Below are 15,353 nucleotides of genomic sequence, written 5' to 3' on the forward strand. Positions count from 1 at the left end.
TTTATCACATCACAGCATAGTTTTTATTCATTCGACGATGATAGACAAACAACACAATGATCACATGACAACCATAATTGAAATTGCTTTAGAATAAAATTCTGTTGACTATATAGCCTTCAATAATAACGACAACCTTTATAAAATAAAGCTTCTGTCAGCATGTGTATAAAGTAAAAAATAGATCATAACGATAAACAGTATTTAAAACTAAAGCTAACATTACTGATTCATTGACCTAATTCAAGCGATGTCACGTATTCAGCATTGGCAATGAAATGAAATGGGGTTGTTAACGTCCTACTGCTCCGAACTGGGCTAATGAAGACAGGATTCAGCATTGGAGATTTTGTTGGAAAAATATATTATTAATGACTCTTTTTCAGAGTATTCGGTTCTATCAGTGGATTATATTCAATGAAGATTTAAATTTAACTAACAGCTGGTCTGTAAAACCATCAAATGTATGATCCAATTATTATTTTAATATCTACCTGGAATTCATATGGAGCGTCAAAGACATGCGATTCTCAAGATTCACAATACAATCCATGACGAGATTCACCTGGCTTATTTTCACAATATGTTTCAGTGCAGTGTTTATTTAGTTGAATACATTTGCACGATTGATTAGCGGTAAAATTACAAGTGTACTGGTATTTTTAACTTCTACTGGTACAGTCTACTGGTAAATTTTGAAGCTAGCGAAAATACTGCTTAAGTCCTGTGCACAAGGAATTGAATCAAACCACCACAGATTTATAAGTTGGCCTAATTTTTTGTTCAACACATTTTTAATATTTAACATTTCAGCTCTTACTCGATATTGAAAAATAAAAATAATTTCTTTTAAAATCACAAAAACACAGATTTTACATGGATTAAGAGACGATGGATGTTATTTTTAATAAATATTGTATGCTTAAAGTATTGTGTAAATGGAAATTTTCTTACACTGATCACTGCTATCGTCTTCTCATTTAACGCACAAGTCATTTTTTGCAAGGTTTTGATGTCACACCTCAACACACTACACAACTTTATTTACTACATATATTTGTACTGCATTTAGTTATTATGTAATATGAAATTTTTATACGCCCACATTTTTATGTGGACGTATATTGTCGTTGCCCCTGTCTGTCCGTGTGTGTGTGCAAATGAGAGTCCGTCCGTCTGTTCACATTTTGTTTGTGAACATTCTAAGGGTCACAATTGTTATCTGATTCGAACAAAACCTGAAATATAGGTGTATCTCCCAAAGATCTTGGTTCCTATCGAAATTGGCATGTATCGGCCTGTAACTTCATGGATTATGGCCCCTGATTGTACGAAAAATCACATTTTAGCTTGTTGGCGCCCTAGAGGTCACAATTTTTATCCAATTTTGATGAGTCTTGAAATGTATGTTTATAACCCAAACATCTTGCTTTCTTTTGATATTTGCGCATATGGGACCATAACATCTTGGATTATGGCCCCTGATTGTACGAAAAATCACATTTTTAGTTTGTGGTCCCTCTAGAGGTCACAATTTTTATCCGATTTAAAAAAAGGTTTAAATCACCATTACACCATAATGATGGTTGAATTTAAATTTTCTGAAAATCGGACCAAAACTGCCGGACAAATTGGCTGTTCCTTGAACGCAAGTGCAAAATTTCAGTGAATCTCAATGAAATTTCTGTTAGAGAATTGGTCAAAATATTATTGAAATTTCAGTGACATTTCACTGATATTTCAGTGAGATTTTAGTGAAATTTCAGTGAAATCTTGTTGAAATTTTACTGAAATCTCATTACTATTTCAAAGTCTTTATTATTAACATTTTCAAAGTCTTCATTAACATGCATTCTAAAAAAAAACTCCAAACAATAACAATATATCTATATTATTAATTATCCCTCAAATTTCTGTTTATATCTTCTAAATTGTCCTTTTCTTCTTCCACAATAAAAATATGGCCTGAAATGACACAATCAAAATAATATTAAATAAAGATAGGCATGTGCCATGCAGTGTGCTATTACAACATTCAGCAGTTTCAAAATTATCCTGTCAAAAACAAAGCATGTAATATAAATTTTGGAAACCAGGGATAAATGTGCATCGGTTGTCACTAGTGGCAGGCATTTACTTCTGAATACACAAGATTATAACACTGATAATATACTCTTTATAAAATATCTTTTGATTTAGTTTTAGTGGATCCGTAACCTATACAGACAGAACCGTTTTACCTTATTTTTTTTTTAACTAAACATAGCCAGGTCACACATGTAATTTGCATGACGAAAGTTAATACCAATAGCCCGATCTACTAGAATTTAAACAAATATACTCACTATGGCTGCTTTTGCATATACGCCTTATCAGTACATCCATTTTATAATTAACTACTTCGAAATTTATCCAACAAACCATTCTGTGATAGGTGTTTTTGGGTCATATAATCCAGAAAATAACATGCACAAACACAACTCTATTATCCCAAATTCACGCCCTTTTTCCAGGAATTTCAACATTTGATTAAAAATGCGGATCCCTTACGCGAAACGGTGAACAGAACGTAGGTTAATTAGCCTGTTAATCTATATAAAATAGCAGCACCAGTTTATTAATTTAGCAATGAAACATGCACGCAAGGTCCATTATAGAATTAAAATTTCTTCGTTTGTAACCCGACACTCTTGGAATATAGCATCACCATTTCACATGACTTGTGGAATATGTCTAGTCGCGTTCTTTGTGTCCCTTGTTCCAAATGGCGTTGAAATGGTAAAATGTTTATTTTGTCTTGAATATTGGATATCAGAAGCCCATCTTTTCCCTGTAAGATAACAGGACCAATGCTGATTTGAATTGACAAATAATTCATGTTTTCAATGTCAAATATTTTTGATGATATTGAGTTAGAGACTTAGCTGCTTTAAGTGAAATCTCACTGAAATTTCAGTATCATTTTCTCTGGGATTGCATATCAAGGTTATGGACCCTCCAGAGGTCACAATTTTGAAATCCGATTTTGATGACACTTTAAAATTATGTTTGTATCACAAAGATCTTGGTTTCTTTGTATAATCACACATGTATCGGAACATAACTTCCTGGATTATGGACCTTGATTGTTCGAAAAATTATGTTTGTTAAGATGTGGAATTTCTAGAGGTCACAATTTTTATTTCATTTAAAAAACTGTTTAAATATATCACTGTTGCACACGAATGATGGTTGAGTTCGAATCTCGTGAAAATCAGACCGAAACTGCTTGAGAAAATGACTACTATGTGTACACAAATGTGTAAAAGTATGTAATATGGTAACAAGCTTGATGAAACTTAAAACATATGTTTATATCCAAAAGATCTTCGTTCTTTTTCGATATTCTTGCATATCGGACCATAACTTCCTGGATTATTGCCCCTGATTGTACAAAAAATCACTCTCTTTTTTAGCTTAATCTCTGTCCATCTCTTGCAAAATGTGGGCATATCTTGCCTGGCAACAACTGGAATGTATCGAACTGTAACTTCTTGGATTATGGTCCATGATTGTAAGAAAAATCACGTTTTTAACTTGTTGACCCCATAGAGGTCACAATTTTTATTCGATTTAAAAAAACGTTACAATATATCACCGTTACACCCTACCGGCGGACCGACAATATATCACCGTTACACCCTACCATCGAACCGAAACTTGACGGACAAAATGGCCGTCGCTCGTTTGCAAATAGTGTCAAAATATTCTGTATCAGGGTTGTTGACCCTCTGGAGGTCACAATTTTCATCTGATTTAGATGAAACTTGAAATGTATGTTTATAACCCACAGATCTTGGTTCCTTTCGATATTCACGCATATCGGACCATAACTTCCTGAATTATGGCCCCTGATTGTACGAAAAATTGCATTTTTAATTTGTGGACCCCATAGAGGTCACAATTTTTATCCGATTTAAAAAACTGTTACAATATATCACCGTTACACCCTACCGTTGGACCGAAACTGACGGACAAAATGGCCGCCCCTCCTTCGCAAGTAGTGTCAAAATATTCTGTATCAGGGTTGTTGACACTCTGGAGGTCACAATTTTCATCTGATTTTGATGAAACTTGAAATGCATGTTTATAACCTCCAGATCTCGGTTCCTTTCGATATTTGCGCATATCGGACCATAACTTCCTGATTTATGGCCCCTGATTGTACGAAAAATCACATTTTTAACTTGTGGACCCCATAGACGTCACAATTTTTATCTGATTTAAAAAAGCGTTCGAATATATCACCGTTACTTCCTCCTAAGGACAAAATGACCACCCCTCGCTCGCAAATAGTGTCACAATATTGTGTATCAGGGTTGTGGACCCTCTGGAGGTCACAATATTCATCTGAATTATGGCCTCTGCTGATTGTACGCAAAATAATGTTTTTAGCTTGTGGTCCCTCTAGAGGTCACCGTAATGTTTTTTGAGTTCAAATTTCGTGAAAATCGGGTCAAAACTTCCGGACAAAATGGCCGCCCCCGCACGCAAATAGTGTAAACATTTGGTAAATCAAGGTTGTAGACCCTCTAGAGGTCACAATTTTGACCCGATTTCGATGAAACTTGAAATACATGTTTATAACCCAAAGATATTAGTTTCTTTCGATATTCACGCATATCAGATCATAACTTCCTGAATTGTGGCCCTTGATTGAACAAAAAATCAAGTTTTTTAGCTTGTGGTCCCTGTAGAGATCTTGGTTCCTTTTGATAATCGCGGATACCCAAACTTAACTTCCTGGATTATGGCCCCTGATTGTTCGAAAAATCGCATTTTTAGCTTGAGGTCCCATTTTTTTTCCGATTTTAAAAACCGTTTAGATACATGTACATCACCATCCCATCATAATGAAGGTTGAATTCATATTTCGGGAAAATCGAATGAAACTGCCCGACAAAAGGGCCGCTCTTTGTACGCAAATTGTGTAGAAGTGTGAAATACGAAGGTTGTGGACCTGCTAGAGGTCACAATTTTTATCCGATTTTGATGAAACTTAATCTCTGTCCCTTTTGATATTTGCATATTTCAGGCCATAATGTTCTGGATTATTGCCCCTGATTGTACAAAAAATCACGTTTGTTTTTAGCTTGTTGTCTATCCATCTTTTACAAAATGTGTGCGTATCCTGCCTGGCAGCCGCTGGTTTCTCTTACCTCAAGAACACCCATAAATAAGCACAAATTACAGATTAAAAATTTTCTCTTAAAATAGATCTTAATAGTGAAGTTTATTTTAAGGATTATGCACGTATTGATGATATGAATTTCAGTCATCTGGCATAAAAAATAACATTCTAAGTCCCTTGGTAGATTAATGTCAACAAACGGATGTGGAAAACTCAATCCTTGAATTACTGGCATGGTTGAGTTTGTGAAGTTGCATCAGACGCTAGAATTAATGAAGTTGTCTTTTTCTCTAACGAGCTCCTATTAGTTAACATCAAGCACCAGTTTTTTTCAGCCCAAGATTTAAGAGAGATAGTTTTTAGCTTTAATGTGATTTTTTTTTTCTGAACACTTATTTTTCCAGTAAAATAAATTTGTAAAAGCCTAGTGAAATGACTATCTGCCGTCAATCAAGTTGTCGTTGATACTATCTCTCTTTTAATATTCTTATATTAGCTGGTATTCATTGAGCTTTTCTTTTCAATCTTCTCCGCATCTTGCCTAGTTACGACTTCTTTTGAAAGATTTTTTAGATGGGTGGACAAGGAAAAGATATTTAGTTTAGGGGTGAGATAATGACTGGCGTCTGTAGAAATCAAGTAGACTAGTGTATTATCACAACTTTATTATATACTTGGAATAGCCAATCGTCATTATCGGTAGAGAACCCCAGTAAATGAGTGGAAACGACTTAACTTTGTGTTTTGAATTTAGTAATAAGTGACGGATTGAAAGCCTATAGTGTAAGGTGTAAAGTCGTACAGACAATACCTATTATTACTTGATGAGTTAGTTTCTACCCAAGGGATCTCTTACATGACTGAATTCTGTCCGACAGTCCCGTCAGTGTGATTTAGTGATTTCTGAAGGAATAATTGATTTAAATTCACTGTGGCTGGCTGACGACGAAGACTTAACAATCTAGAGATCTGCCACTATATTTATTCACGATTGTTGATATGTCGTTAACAGAGGCATATAATCTCCACCGAGATCAAGAAACTAATTTAGTTTTGTATAGCAGCCTTTTCACCTTGGCATTGACCATGTAAAAAGTATCATTGGAGCTGCCAACATGTTTCCGATACTCTATGAAGTCCGTATTTTCAGGTAAATTACTTTTATTGACTTGTCATTTACATGTTGTAATCTTACAACTGGTTGTCCAGGACAATTGATGAGTGGCACTAGAGGGAGTAATCATTGCGCTAGTTTTCTGAATTGGCAATTAAGTTGTATTTTGAATTGGTGGATGAATGAAAAATGTTCAATTTGCTTGTTTTGTTCTGGTTAGTTGCTTTGGGAATTGAATGTCCTTTTATAATGGTTTATGATCTGGTTTTGGCACCAGAAGTTACAGATTAAGTAAATACTTGTTTCCAATCTCCCATTCAATAATAAAAAAAAAGGGTTGCCCATTATATTTTTCCTGAGATTTTGGTGAAGTTTTTAAATTCAGCTTCTTTCTGAATTTAGTTTTATTTATGTTTGGTAATTTGAAATAAAGCAATTTTGCGTAAAACATCCTTTGTTTGAAGAGTATACTGTTGAAGTATAATAAGATTTTTTTTATAATTAATTTCTTAATTTTATAATTGTCTTTATGAATCATTGATGTTCAATCTGCCATACTAAAATAGCCATAACTTGATTAGAATAAAGTAATTTGAAGGAAATTTTCAATGTATTAATTTTGAATTATCTACTTTGGAACTATAGCATAAAGGAGGGCCGTAGTTCATCATCGTACAAAACCAAACTTTTTAATATACTGAACGCCATAGAAAACGCATCACTTTTTTTCCCAAATATTTTATTACTAGGTGGTTTTGTATGTATAATATTATGCAATACTATGAACTATTCTTTCACACAATGCTCCCAAACACAAAAAAATATCAGCCTGTGTGCAAAAAAAAAAATTGCACGAGATGCACATGAAAAACCCAATATTCACGTGCAGCATTGTGTGTGAGCCCTTTAAAAGCATGTTTTCAACTTAATGTGCAGTACATGAACTGTGAAACGTCAATCTGTCGTAATTTGTTGTTGGACGTGTGAAGGAATCGAGCTAGAGATGCCGAGACTTATTGAAAATCAACGGAATGAAGCCATGAGAATGTCCAGGGCTGGCATGTCTACACGTGCTATTGCCAGACACTTCAATTGTCATCAGTTCACTATTGTAAGGTTGGTGGAACGTGTTCGAGTTACTGGATCAACACGTGACCGTCAACGTCCTGGTCCACAACGCGTTCCAACCCAGACTCAAGACCTCTACATCCGGGTCACTCATCTGCGTGACAGATTCCGCCCAGCGACGGAAGACAAGGACCAGTAAGTGCCAACACCGTAAGACCTCGTCTAAGAAAAGTAGGACTCCGTGCACGACGAGCATATGTTGGAGCTATCCTCAGGGATCATCACCGTCAGCGGCGTTTGATATGGGCTCAAGGACACCAGACATGAAGAAGAGTAAACTGGCAGAGTGTGCTCTTCAGTGACGAGAGTCGCTTTCATCTTTATCACGCTGATGGCCGTTAACATGTGTGGAGACGTCTTGGGGAACGTCTTGCAGACTGCTGCGTCTTCGAAACAGATCGATGGGGTGGGGGGAAGTGTAATGGTGTGGGGAGGCTTCACATTTCATCACCGGACCGCCCTACACATTTTCAGGGGTCGCGTTAATGCTGTAGCCTACCGTGATGATGTCCCGTGGAGGACACACGCGCTACTGACATCTGTGTTGTGCTTTTGGTTTTGACCCCTCTGACTTTGTACCCTTGATTACAGATTAAACATCCGTAAGTGTACAAATGTGTTGTTATTGGTGTGTTCCCATTTGAATATTGTTCACAATAAGAAGCAAAATAAATAAGATATGTTTACAGGATCATTTTGTTATACGAAAAACTAAGTGATGCGTTTTCAATGGCGCTCAGTATATTTCTAACATTGTTGGATCTGTTTGCACCTGAATTGTCCACTCTTTCATCTATTGATAATAATCCTGATAATGTGCTTATTATAAGCTGAAACAAGATTTCATATGAAAACTTTATATATAAAATTCATGGTAATATTCTTGTATTTTACAGAATGAATGATATAATAGTGAAGGTGAATGATGCTGATGTTTCTGCTACAACACATGCTGGAGCTGTAGAGGCATTGAAAAATGCTGGATCTAAAGTCATACTGGTATGTTCTGTTATTGATCAGCATTATGAAAACATTTTAACTTGCATTTCTTATGAAAAAAAAAAAGATATTTGAAATTCCTGTCTGTACTTTGACTTTGTTGCACTTTGAGAACGCTCTAACCATCTAAAGTCATCTGCCCATCTGTATGAAATTTATTACATCTAGAATTATAGCTTGTTTCACTTAATTGAACCTTGTGAACGTTCTAACGTCGAAAGTTATCATCTGATCTTTGTGAAATTTATATGCATTACTTAAATTAATGACACCAGGAAGCCTATTGAATTTCAGCAATTTACAATAATTATTTCTAGAGTTATGGCCCTTGTTTCACTTTGTTCAACCCTGATAATGCTCGATTGATGAAATTTATATGCATCATTTGAATTTGTGGAACAGAGGTCTATTGCATTTCAGCAATTTCTGTCAATAATTTCAACAATTTCTGTAGATTACTTCCAAAGTTGAGACTAGGGTTCTTGATCCATTTTGAAACAAACCGGCCAGAATTGGGTCAAATGAGGTTCTGATAGGAACTGGGTTTTAAAATTTTAAGCTTCCATTCCCTTTATTATAATCAGACTTCAACAAAAATAATTCTTGATAATTTTTTATGACTGAGAAATATCGTATTTTACTACATGTAATTACCACGAAAATAATGACAAACAGGTACACCGTATGGAATATTTTCCATATTTAATTCAGGTATCAGCCTGAAATTCATGTCAGTAATATTCCTGAATAAATTACTGTATTCGTTTTTTTCCGTTGGATATAAGCTGATATGGCACCAGGATGGTATTTCTTCATAACACAATTTGTAGGTTTTTTTTCTATCACGTAACTTGCAAATGACTGTTTTTATTCATTCGTCCATGATAAGACACACGACAGTGATCACGTGACAACTATAATTGAAATGGCTTTAAAATTAAATTCCATACCACTGTGCCATATAGCTTTCAATAATAATGACAACATTTTAAGAATTAAGCCTCTTTCACTTTCAGCATGTGTATAAAAAATCATAATGGTAAACACTATTTAAAACTAAAACTAGCATCGCTGGTTTATTGACCTAATTCCAAAAGATGTTGCGTGTCATCGGCATTGGAGAATCATCATTTATTATTAATGACGGTTTCTCGGTGTATTCGGTGTTCTATCCGAGTATTATATTCAACTGGTCAGTGAAACCATTAAAGTTACAATTTCATATTTTCTAAGAAAGTCAAAACAATTATTTCTATGTCTTTTGCTCAATAGGTTGTCAACTCACTATTATACGATCATAGGTTATCTTTCTAGCGCTTAAACATCTTCACACCGGAAATAATAACACAATTACCTCCCTTGTTTTCCTATTCCCCACCATGGAATAGCTATCTTCAGACGTTTGAATTTGAAGTTGAAAATGATATTTTTGCCAATTTCTCAACTGGCAATAGTGAATTATAGAATTAATAGTATTATTCTTTAACAAGGTAGGACTGTTTATAGATATCATCTATTTTAGGGCTTTATTTTAATACATTTTAAAAATATAACTTAAAAATATGAAATTGTAAATTATGACCCAATTGGGCTATTATTTTAATATCTACCGGTAAACCTGGAATTCATACGGAGCGTTGAAAGTGCGCAATAAGTGCACAATCCATGCCAAGATCGTCTTCCTTCGATTGTCACGTGGCTTATTTCCTCAAAGGCAACTTACTGGATGTGTTATGAATAAACAGCAAGCTTGTTTTGTTTTTTTACCGGAATATCAAAATTACCGTTACTCGTGCTAATTACTTGAATTATGAACCACATGGCCGATTCTCACTAAGGTATGACTATTATTGTAGCCGACAAGCAAGTTGATTGACTACTTAATTAACAAGTAATAATTAATCCATTGTAATTTAGCTGAAAGTAGATTGATTTATGATACCGTATAGTGGCCAGTTCATTGTTTTACCAATCGGCTTGATTGAACTTCAAGCGGCTAAAGCCGACAAAAAACAGCTGATTAAGATCCCTGGTTGAGACCCTTGTTTTAGTATGTAGAACCTTGTGAACCCTCAAACGGCAAAAATTATAATCTGATCTGTATGGAACTGTCTTGTAAAGGCCCCTAATCACCTACAAAAGAATAAATATGCGACAACCCTTGTCAACCGCTCAAACGATTTAGCTGCTGTGGGTGTATGTTACATTGCCTGGCAACCTATCTTGAAACGAACTGGCCAGAATTGGATCAAATGAGGTCACATAGGAAATGGGTTAATTATAAGCTTAAATTCCCTTACATTGAACAAAATAATTCTTGGTAATTTGTTATGGATAATGTATTTTTATACACCCACATGGAAATGTGGACGTATATTGCCATCGCCCCCGTCCGTCTGTTGTGAACGCTCTAACACAAAAGGTATCATCTAGTTGTTTTAAAATTGATCTGTGTTGTTTACATTAGTGAGATGAAGAAGCCTATTTAATTTCAATAATTTCTGTTTATTATGTCTAGAGTTATGGCCCTTGTTTCACTTTGTTGAACCTTGTGAACGCTCTAATGCCAAAAATTAACATCTGATCTTTGTGAAATTTATATGCAATATTTAAATTAAGGAAACAAAGAAGCCTATTGGATTTCAGCAATTTCCGTCTATTACTTCTTAGAGTTATAGCCCTTGTTCACTCTGTTTAACCTTGTGAATGCTTTAACGCTAAAAATTAACATCCGATCTTTGTTAAATTTATATGCATTAATTAAATTAGTGAAACGAAGAATCCTATTGAATTTCAGCAATTTCTTTTCATTACGTCTATAGTTATGGCCCTTGTTCCACTTTATTGAACCTTGTAAACGCTCTAACGCCAAACGTTATCATCCGCTCTTTGTGAATTTTATATGCATTATTTAAGTTAGTGAAACAAAGAAGCATACTGAATTTCAGTAATTTCTGTTAATTACTTCTAGAGTTATGGCCCTTGTTTTATTTTGTTGCACATTGTGAATGCTTTAACATCAAAAGTTATCTGCCGATTTATATGAACTTGATATGTGTCATTTAGATTAGTAAAAAGAAGAATTCTATTGAATTTCATCAATTTCCGTTTAGAGGTTACAATTATTATCCGATTTAAAAACGTTTGAATATATCACCATTACACTGGAATGTTGATTGAGTTCGAATTTCGTGAAAATCAGACCAAAATTGCCGGACAAAATGGCTGGCCCTGGTACACAAATAGTGTAAACATCTGGGTCCATATTCAAAGGATATCTTAAGTCTAAGATAAGTCACTTATCTACTAGATTTCACTTAAATATACGTAACTTCCTGTAAGTTAAGGATAAGTGGTATTCAAAGGCAAGGTTAAGTATCAAATTTCACCTTAAAGTTAAGCTGTCTTAACTTTTAAGTGTTTAGTCTTTTAGTGGTATTCAAAGGCCAGTTTAAGGTTAAGTGAGAAAAATGCACTTAACTTTAAGTGACCTATGTGAGGTACCTTAAAGTTAAGCGAGATTATTATGACATCTATTAACCGGAGTACACAATGTAGTAGCAGGCCAGTTATGGCCATTTTTAAAGTTGACGGATTGAGATTGAAACAAAGTCAGTGTCGCCGAGCGTAGTTGGCCTGAAACTTTTTTTTTTTATCATCAACTTTGATATGGTGGCTAATTGGTATATCATGTCGTGATATCGCCCATCATGATTTCTCTTTGACAGGGGGACAGCACGGAGGGCCTGGTAAGGGACATGTTCCTGAAGCAACGACTGCGAGTTTCACAACATCTGGCCGTTGCTTGTTTACTTCACAATTCCCAAACTTATAACTATGTTATCTACAGAAACGTGAGCAGTAGCGTCCCATCATAGGTTGTGACATCGCGACCTCCACGGAAACCTTGACATTGAATGAACCTTGAACTTTGCAACTCGATTATCACAGGTAGACATTTTAGCTTGAAAGCGCGAGACTTGGTATTCGCGACGATCAAGGAATCTGATAGGCTCACAAGTTGGGCTTGTACCCAATAGAAATTAGTGCCAAAATATGCAGGGTATTACGTGAAGGCCTTGATAAGATGTACGTAGTTAATGTGAGATCAAGCCTTCTATTGAAGATGGGTAAGTGATAACGTATAGTCGTTCGATTGAGACGAAAAACCCACGCCCCATGTACATATTGGCGTGCACGTAAAAAAAACCCTGAAGGTTAGAATTCAATAGAAGAGTAGGCTGTAGCGCCGCTATCCGGGCAAAGTTTCCCTCACAGCACACTGTATAGCGTATGACCGCCTTCATTAGCCTAGTCGGAGCAGATCAGTAGGACGTTAAACCCCATTTCATTTCATTTTTCTACACCAATCGGACTATTGATGTTGTATTGCTATAATAGTGTATAAGGTTACTACCACCGAGATGGGCAAGGATATTTTTCTGATCATTTATCATTTATCATCATATTTTCCACGACTGTCATATAATAAAGTTTGCTGCGTTAAATTCATTTGTAAAATTTGACATTGTGATGACATTCCATTGTAGATTTCAGCAATTCATTCACATACATATTTGAAGTTAGCTGCGGATGGACAGTAGTATTGATTGCAACATGTTCTTGTCTTCGTTCGTACATAAATTTACAAATATACGATGATGATTGTTGACCGAAGCATGCCACCAATGATTTACAATTAATTTATTGTCTTACCTATTGTGTTTAACCAGTAATATTTATTCGGGTAGAAATACAGGCAATGTACCTTCAACGCCAGGCCTTTCGGATTCTAAAGTGTAGGCACTGACACAATTTCTATGAATTTCTCAAATGATAGATTTATAAACAACACTGAATGATTTGTACAATCCAATTTAAAAGCCAAAGGTCCTGGTGTATTAATAATATGTTGTTTTCTATTGCTATACATTGTTAACATAATAACGTTTACAATATCCATCATTATACCATCACTTTTTGAAAACTGCAAAATTGAAATCTACGAAAACAACTGTTACGGCAACTGATGCGCACTATCATAAGTTATCATAAATTATAATGATACTATTTACATGCGTTACAATATGATATTTCGACAAAGAATAGAGTGGTGCTCTTAAGGGAACATAACTTGCACGCAGCGTGAGTTATTTGTGATTTTTGGCAGTGGAGGATATTTGTGGTGATGTCAAATCATTTTCGCAAAATGGTATGTATTTTAAAATTACATTGATAGTAAAATCACTTGTAAAAGGCATACATAACTTCAACGTATGGCATAAGTGACCGTTAACATATGATGCATACAGTAGTTTCGTAGTAAGCACTGCCTTATATAGTGCCACCATCCAGATCCCGTACCTTTGGAGACCGCTCTTTCATGGTAGCTGGTCCTTATTTGTGGAACCGGCTCCCCCTGGAGCTTAGAGCTTTGGACAGAATTGATATCTTCAAATCGAGACTGAAGACACACTTTTTTCCGTAAAGCCTACTGTGAAAGACTCCTGTTGTGTTGTTGAGCAGTTTTCTGGAAATGGCACATTATAAGTATTTTTCATTCATTCATTTATCGAGATCGCGGGAAAGTGCCACTGTAGATTGGAATTTATATATGGTGTCTTAAAAGAAGTAGTATTATTACGGAAAATAAGTTAAAGATTTAATAGCTAACAATAGACAGATTTTTTTAAATTTATAATGACTGTCCATTGATTTGGGGTGTTATATACTATTAGGATAATATGTCTCATCAAGGACTAGTTTCTACGTGCTGTCGGTTGATATCAATGAGATTAAATTGTCCGGCAATGGAGAAACCACAGAGGTAATCACGTAGATAAGGTTGATACTCACTCTTATTTGATTGATAAATAGTCCGACAAAAGAGAAGCAATGACTTCTGTCCAAGATTAGATTCACGAATTTCACGACAAAGTAATAACTCAGTCAAGCAAGGCAGATTAAGCAGGTAAAGAACGTAGGTGTATAGACGGTATAATATGATAAATGCGCTGATAAATACCTAATCAATCCAGCCTATTATCAGCGATAATCAGGACGAGTGGTAGTTATACACTCAGTTCACTATATTAATTTTGAAATTCTGAATATTATTCATCATATCCTGATGTCTGATTGGGCATATTCCTGGCCGGACATTTGGAAAATAGCGCAGGACATGTCCGGAATATACGGGCAAAATCCCAACACTTAAGAAACCAAAAAGTGACGAATTTCGTAACTTTCGACACAAATTTTCATGCTGTTGAAGGTTAGTTGACAACGATTTTATTTTTTATGTTGTTAGAACAGGTCAAGCTGCAAATAAATCGATTTTCATTTTTATCGCAAACCCTGCTCCAGTGGAGTTATTGCAATTTGAAGAAAGTGTATAATTTAGGTGTCTGCAGACACATATTTTGTGTAGTGCCATGACCAGGGATCTTAATCTGCTGTTTTTTGTCGGCTTTAGCCGATTGATCTTTAATCTAGCCGATTGGTAAAACAATGAACCAGCCACTAAGGTATCACAAATCAATCTACTTTTGGTCGATTTACAAAGAATTAATTATCAGGCCAATTGGTAAAACAATGAACCAGCCACTATGGTATCTTAAATCAATCTACTTTCGGCTGATTACAAAGAGTTTATTATTACTCGTCAATTAAGAAACCCATCAAAGAGTCAATCATTACAATGAATACCTTTGGCTTATTTCATAAATAAACAACATAATTGAGGTAATCATGCCAAGTAAAAGAATGTATATAATCCAATGTTGGTTCATTCATTTCTATCAAACACAATGTTGAAGTACATGAACACCTCGCAAAATCACAACAGGAAACGTAAATGAGATTTAACTGAAGATAGTGATGGCGGCGTTAACCTTGAACTTCAAGCATGCACGTCGTCAATGGAAGTTCCAAAAGCCGGTG

The 15,353-nt window shown here is 35.2% G+C and overlaps 1 protein-coding gene across 5 annotated transcripts in view; it reads left to right on the top strand.

Moving 5' to 3' along the window:
* Positions 1-15,353, top strand: part of LOC126820647 (disks large homolog 1) — a 358,192-nt gene that overhangs the window by 193,009 nt on the left and 149,830 nt on the right. For all 5 annotated transcript variants that reach the window (XM_050548725.2, XM_050548744.2, XM_050548735.2 and 2 more), the window contains one exon: positions 8,309-8,411. In XM_050548725.2, coding sequence (XP_050404682.1) covers positions 8,309-8,411 — 103 coding nt within the window. The remainder of the gene's footprint in view (positions 1-8,308; positions 8,412-15,353) is intronic.

The sequence above is a fragment of the Patella vulgata genome, chromosome 1, assembly GCF_932274485.2.
Source record: "Patella vulgata chromosome 1, xgPatVulg1.2, whole genome shotgun sequence".
Classification (NCBI taxonomy): domain Eukaryota; kingdom Metazoa; phylum Mollusca; class Gastropoda; family Patellidae; genus Patella; species Patella vulgata.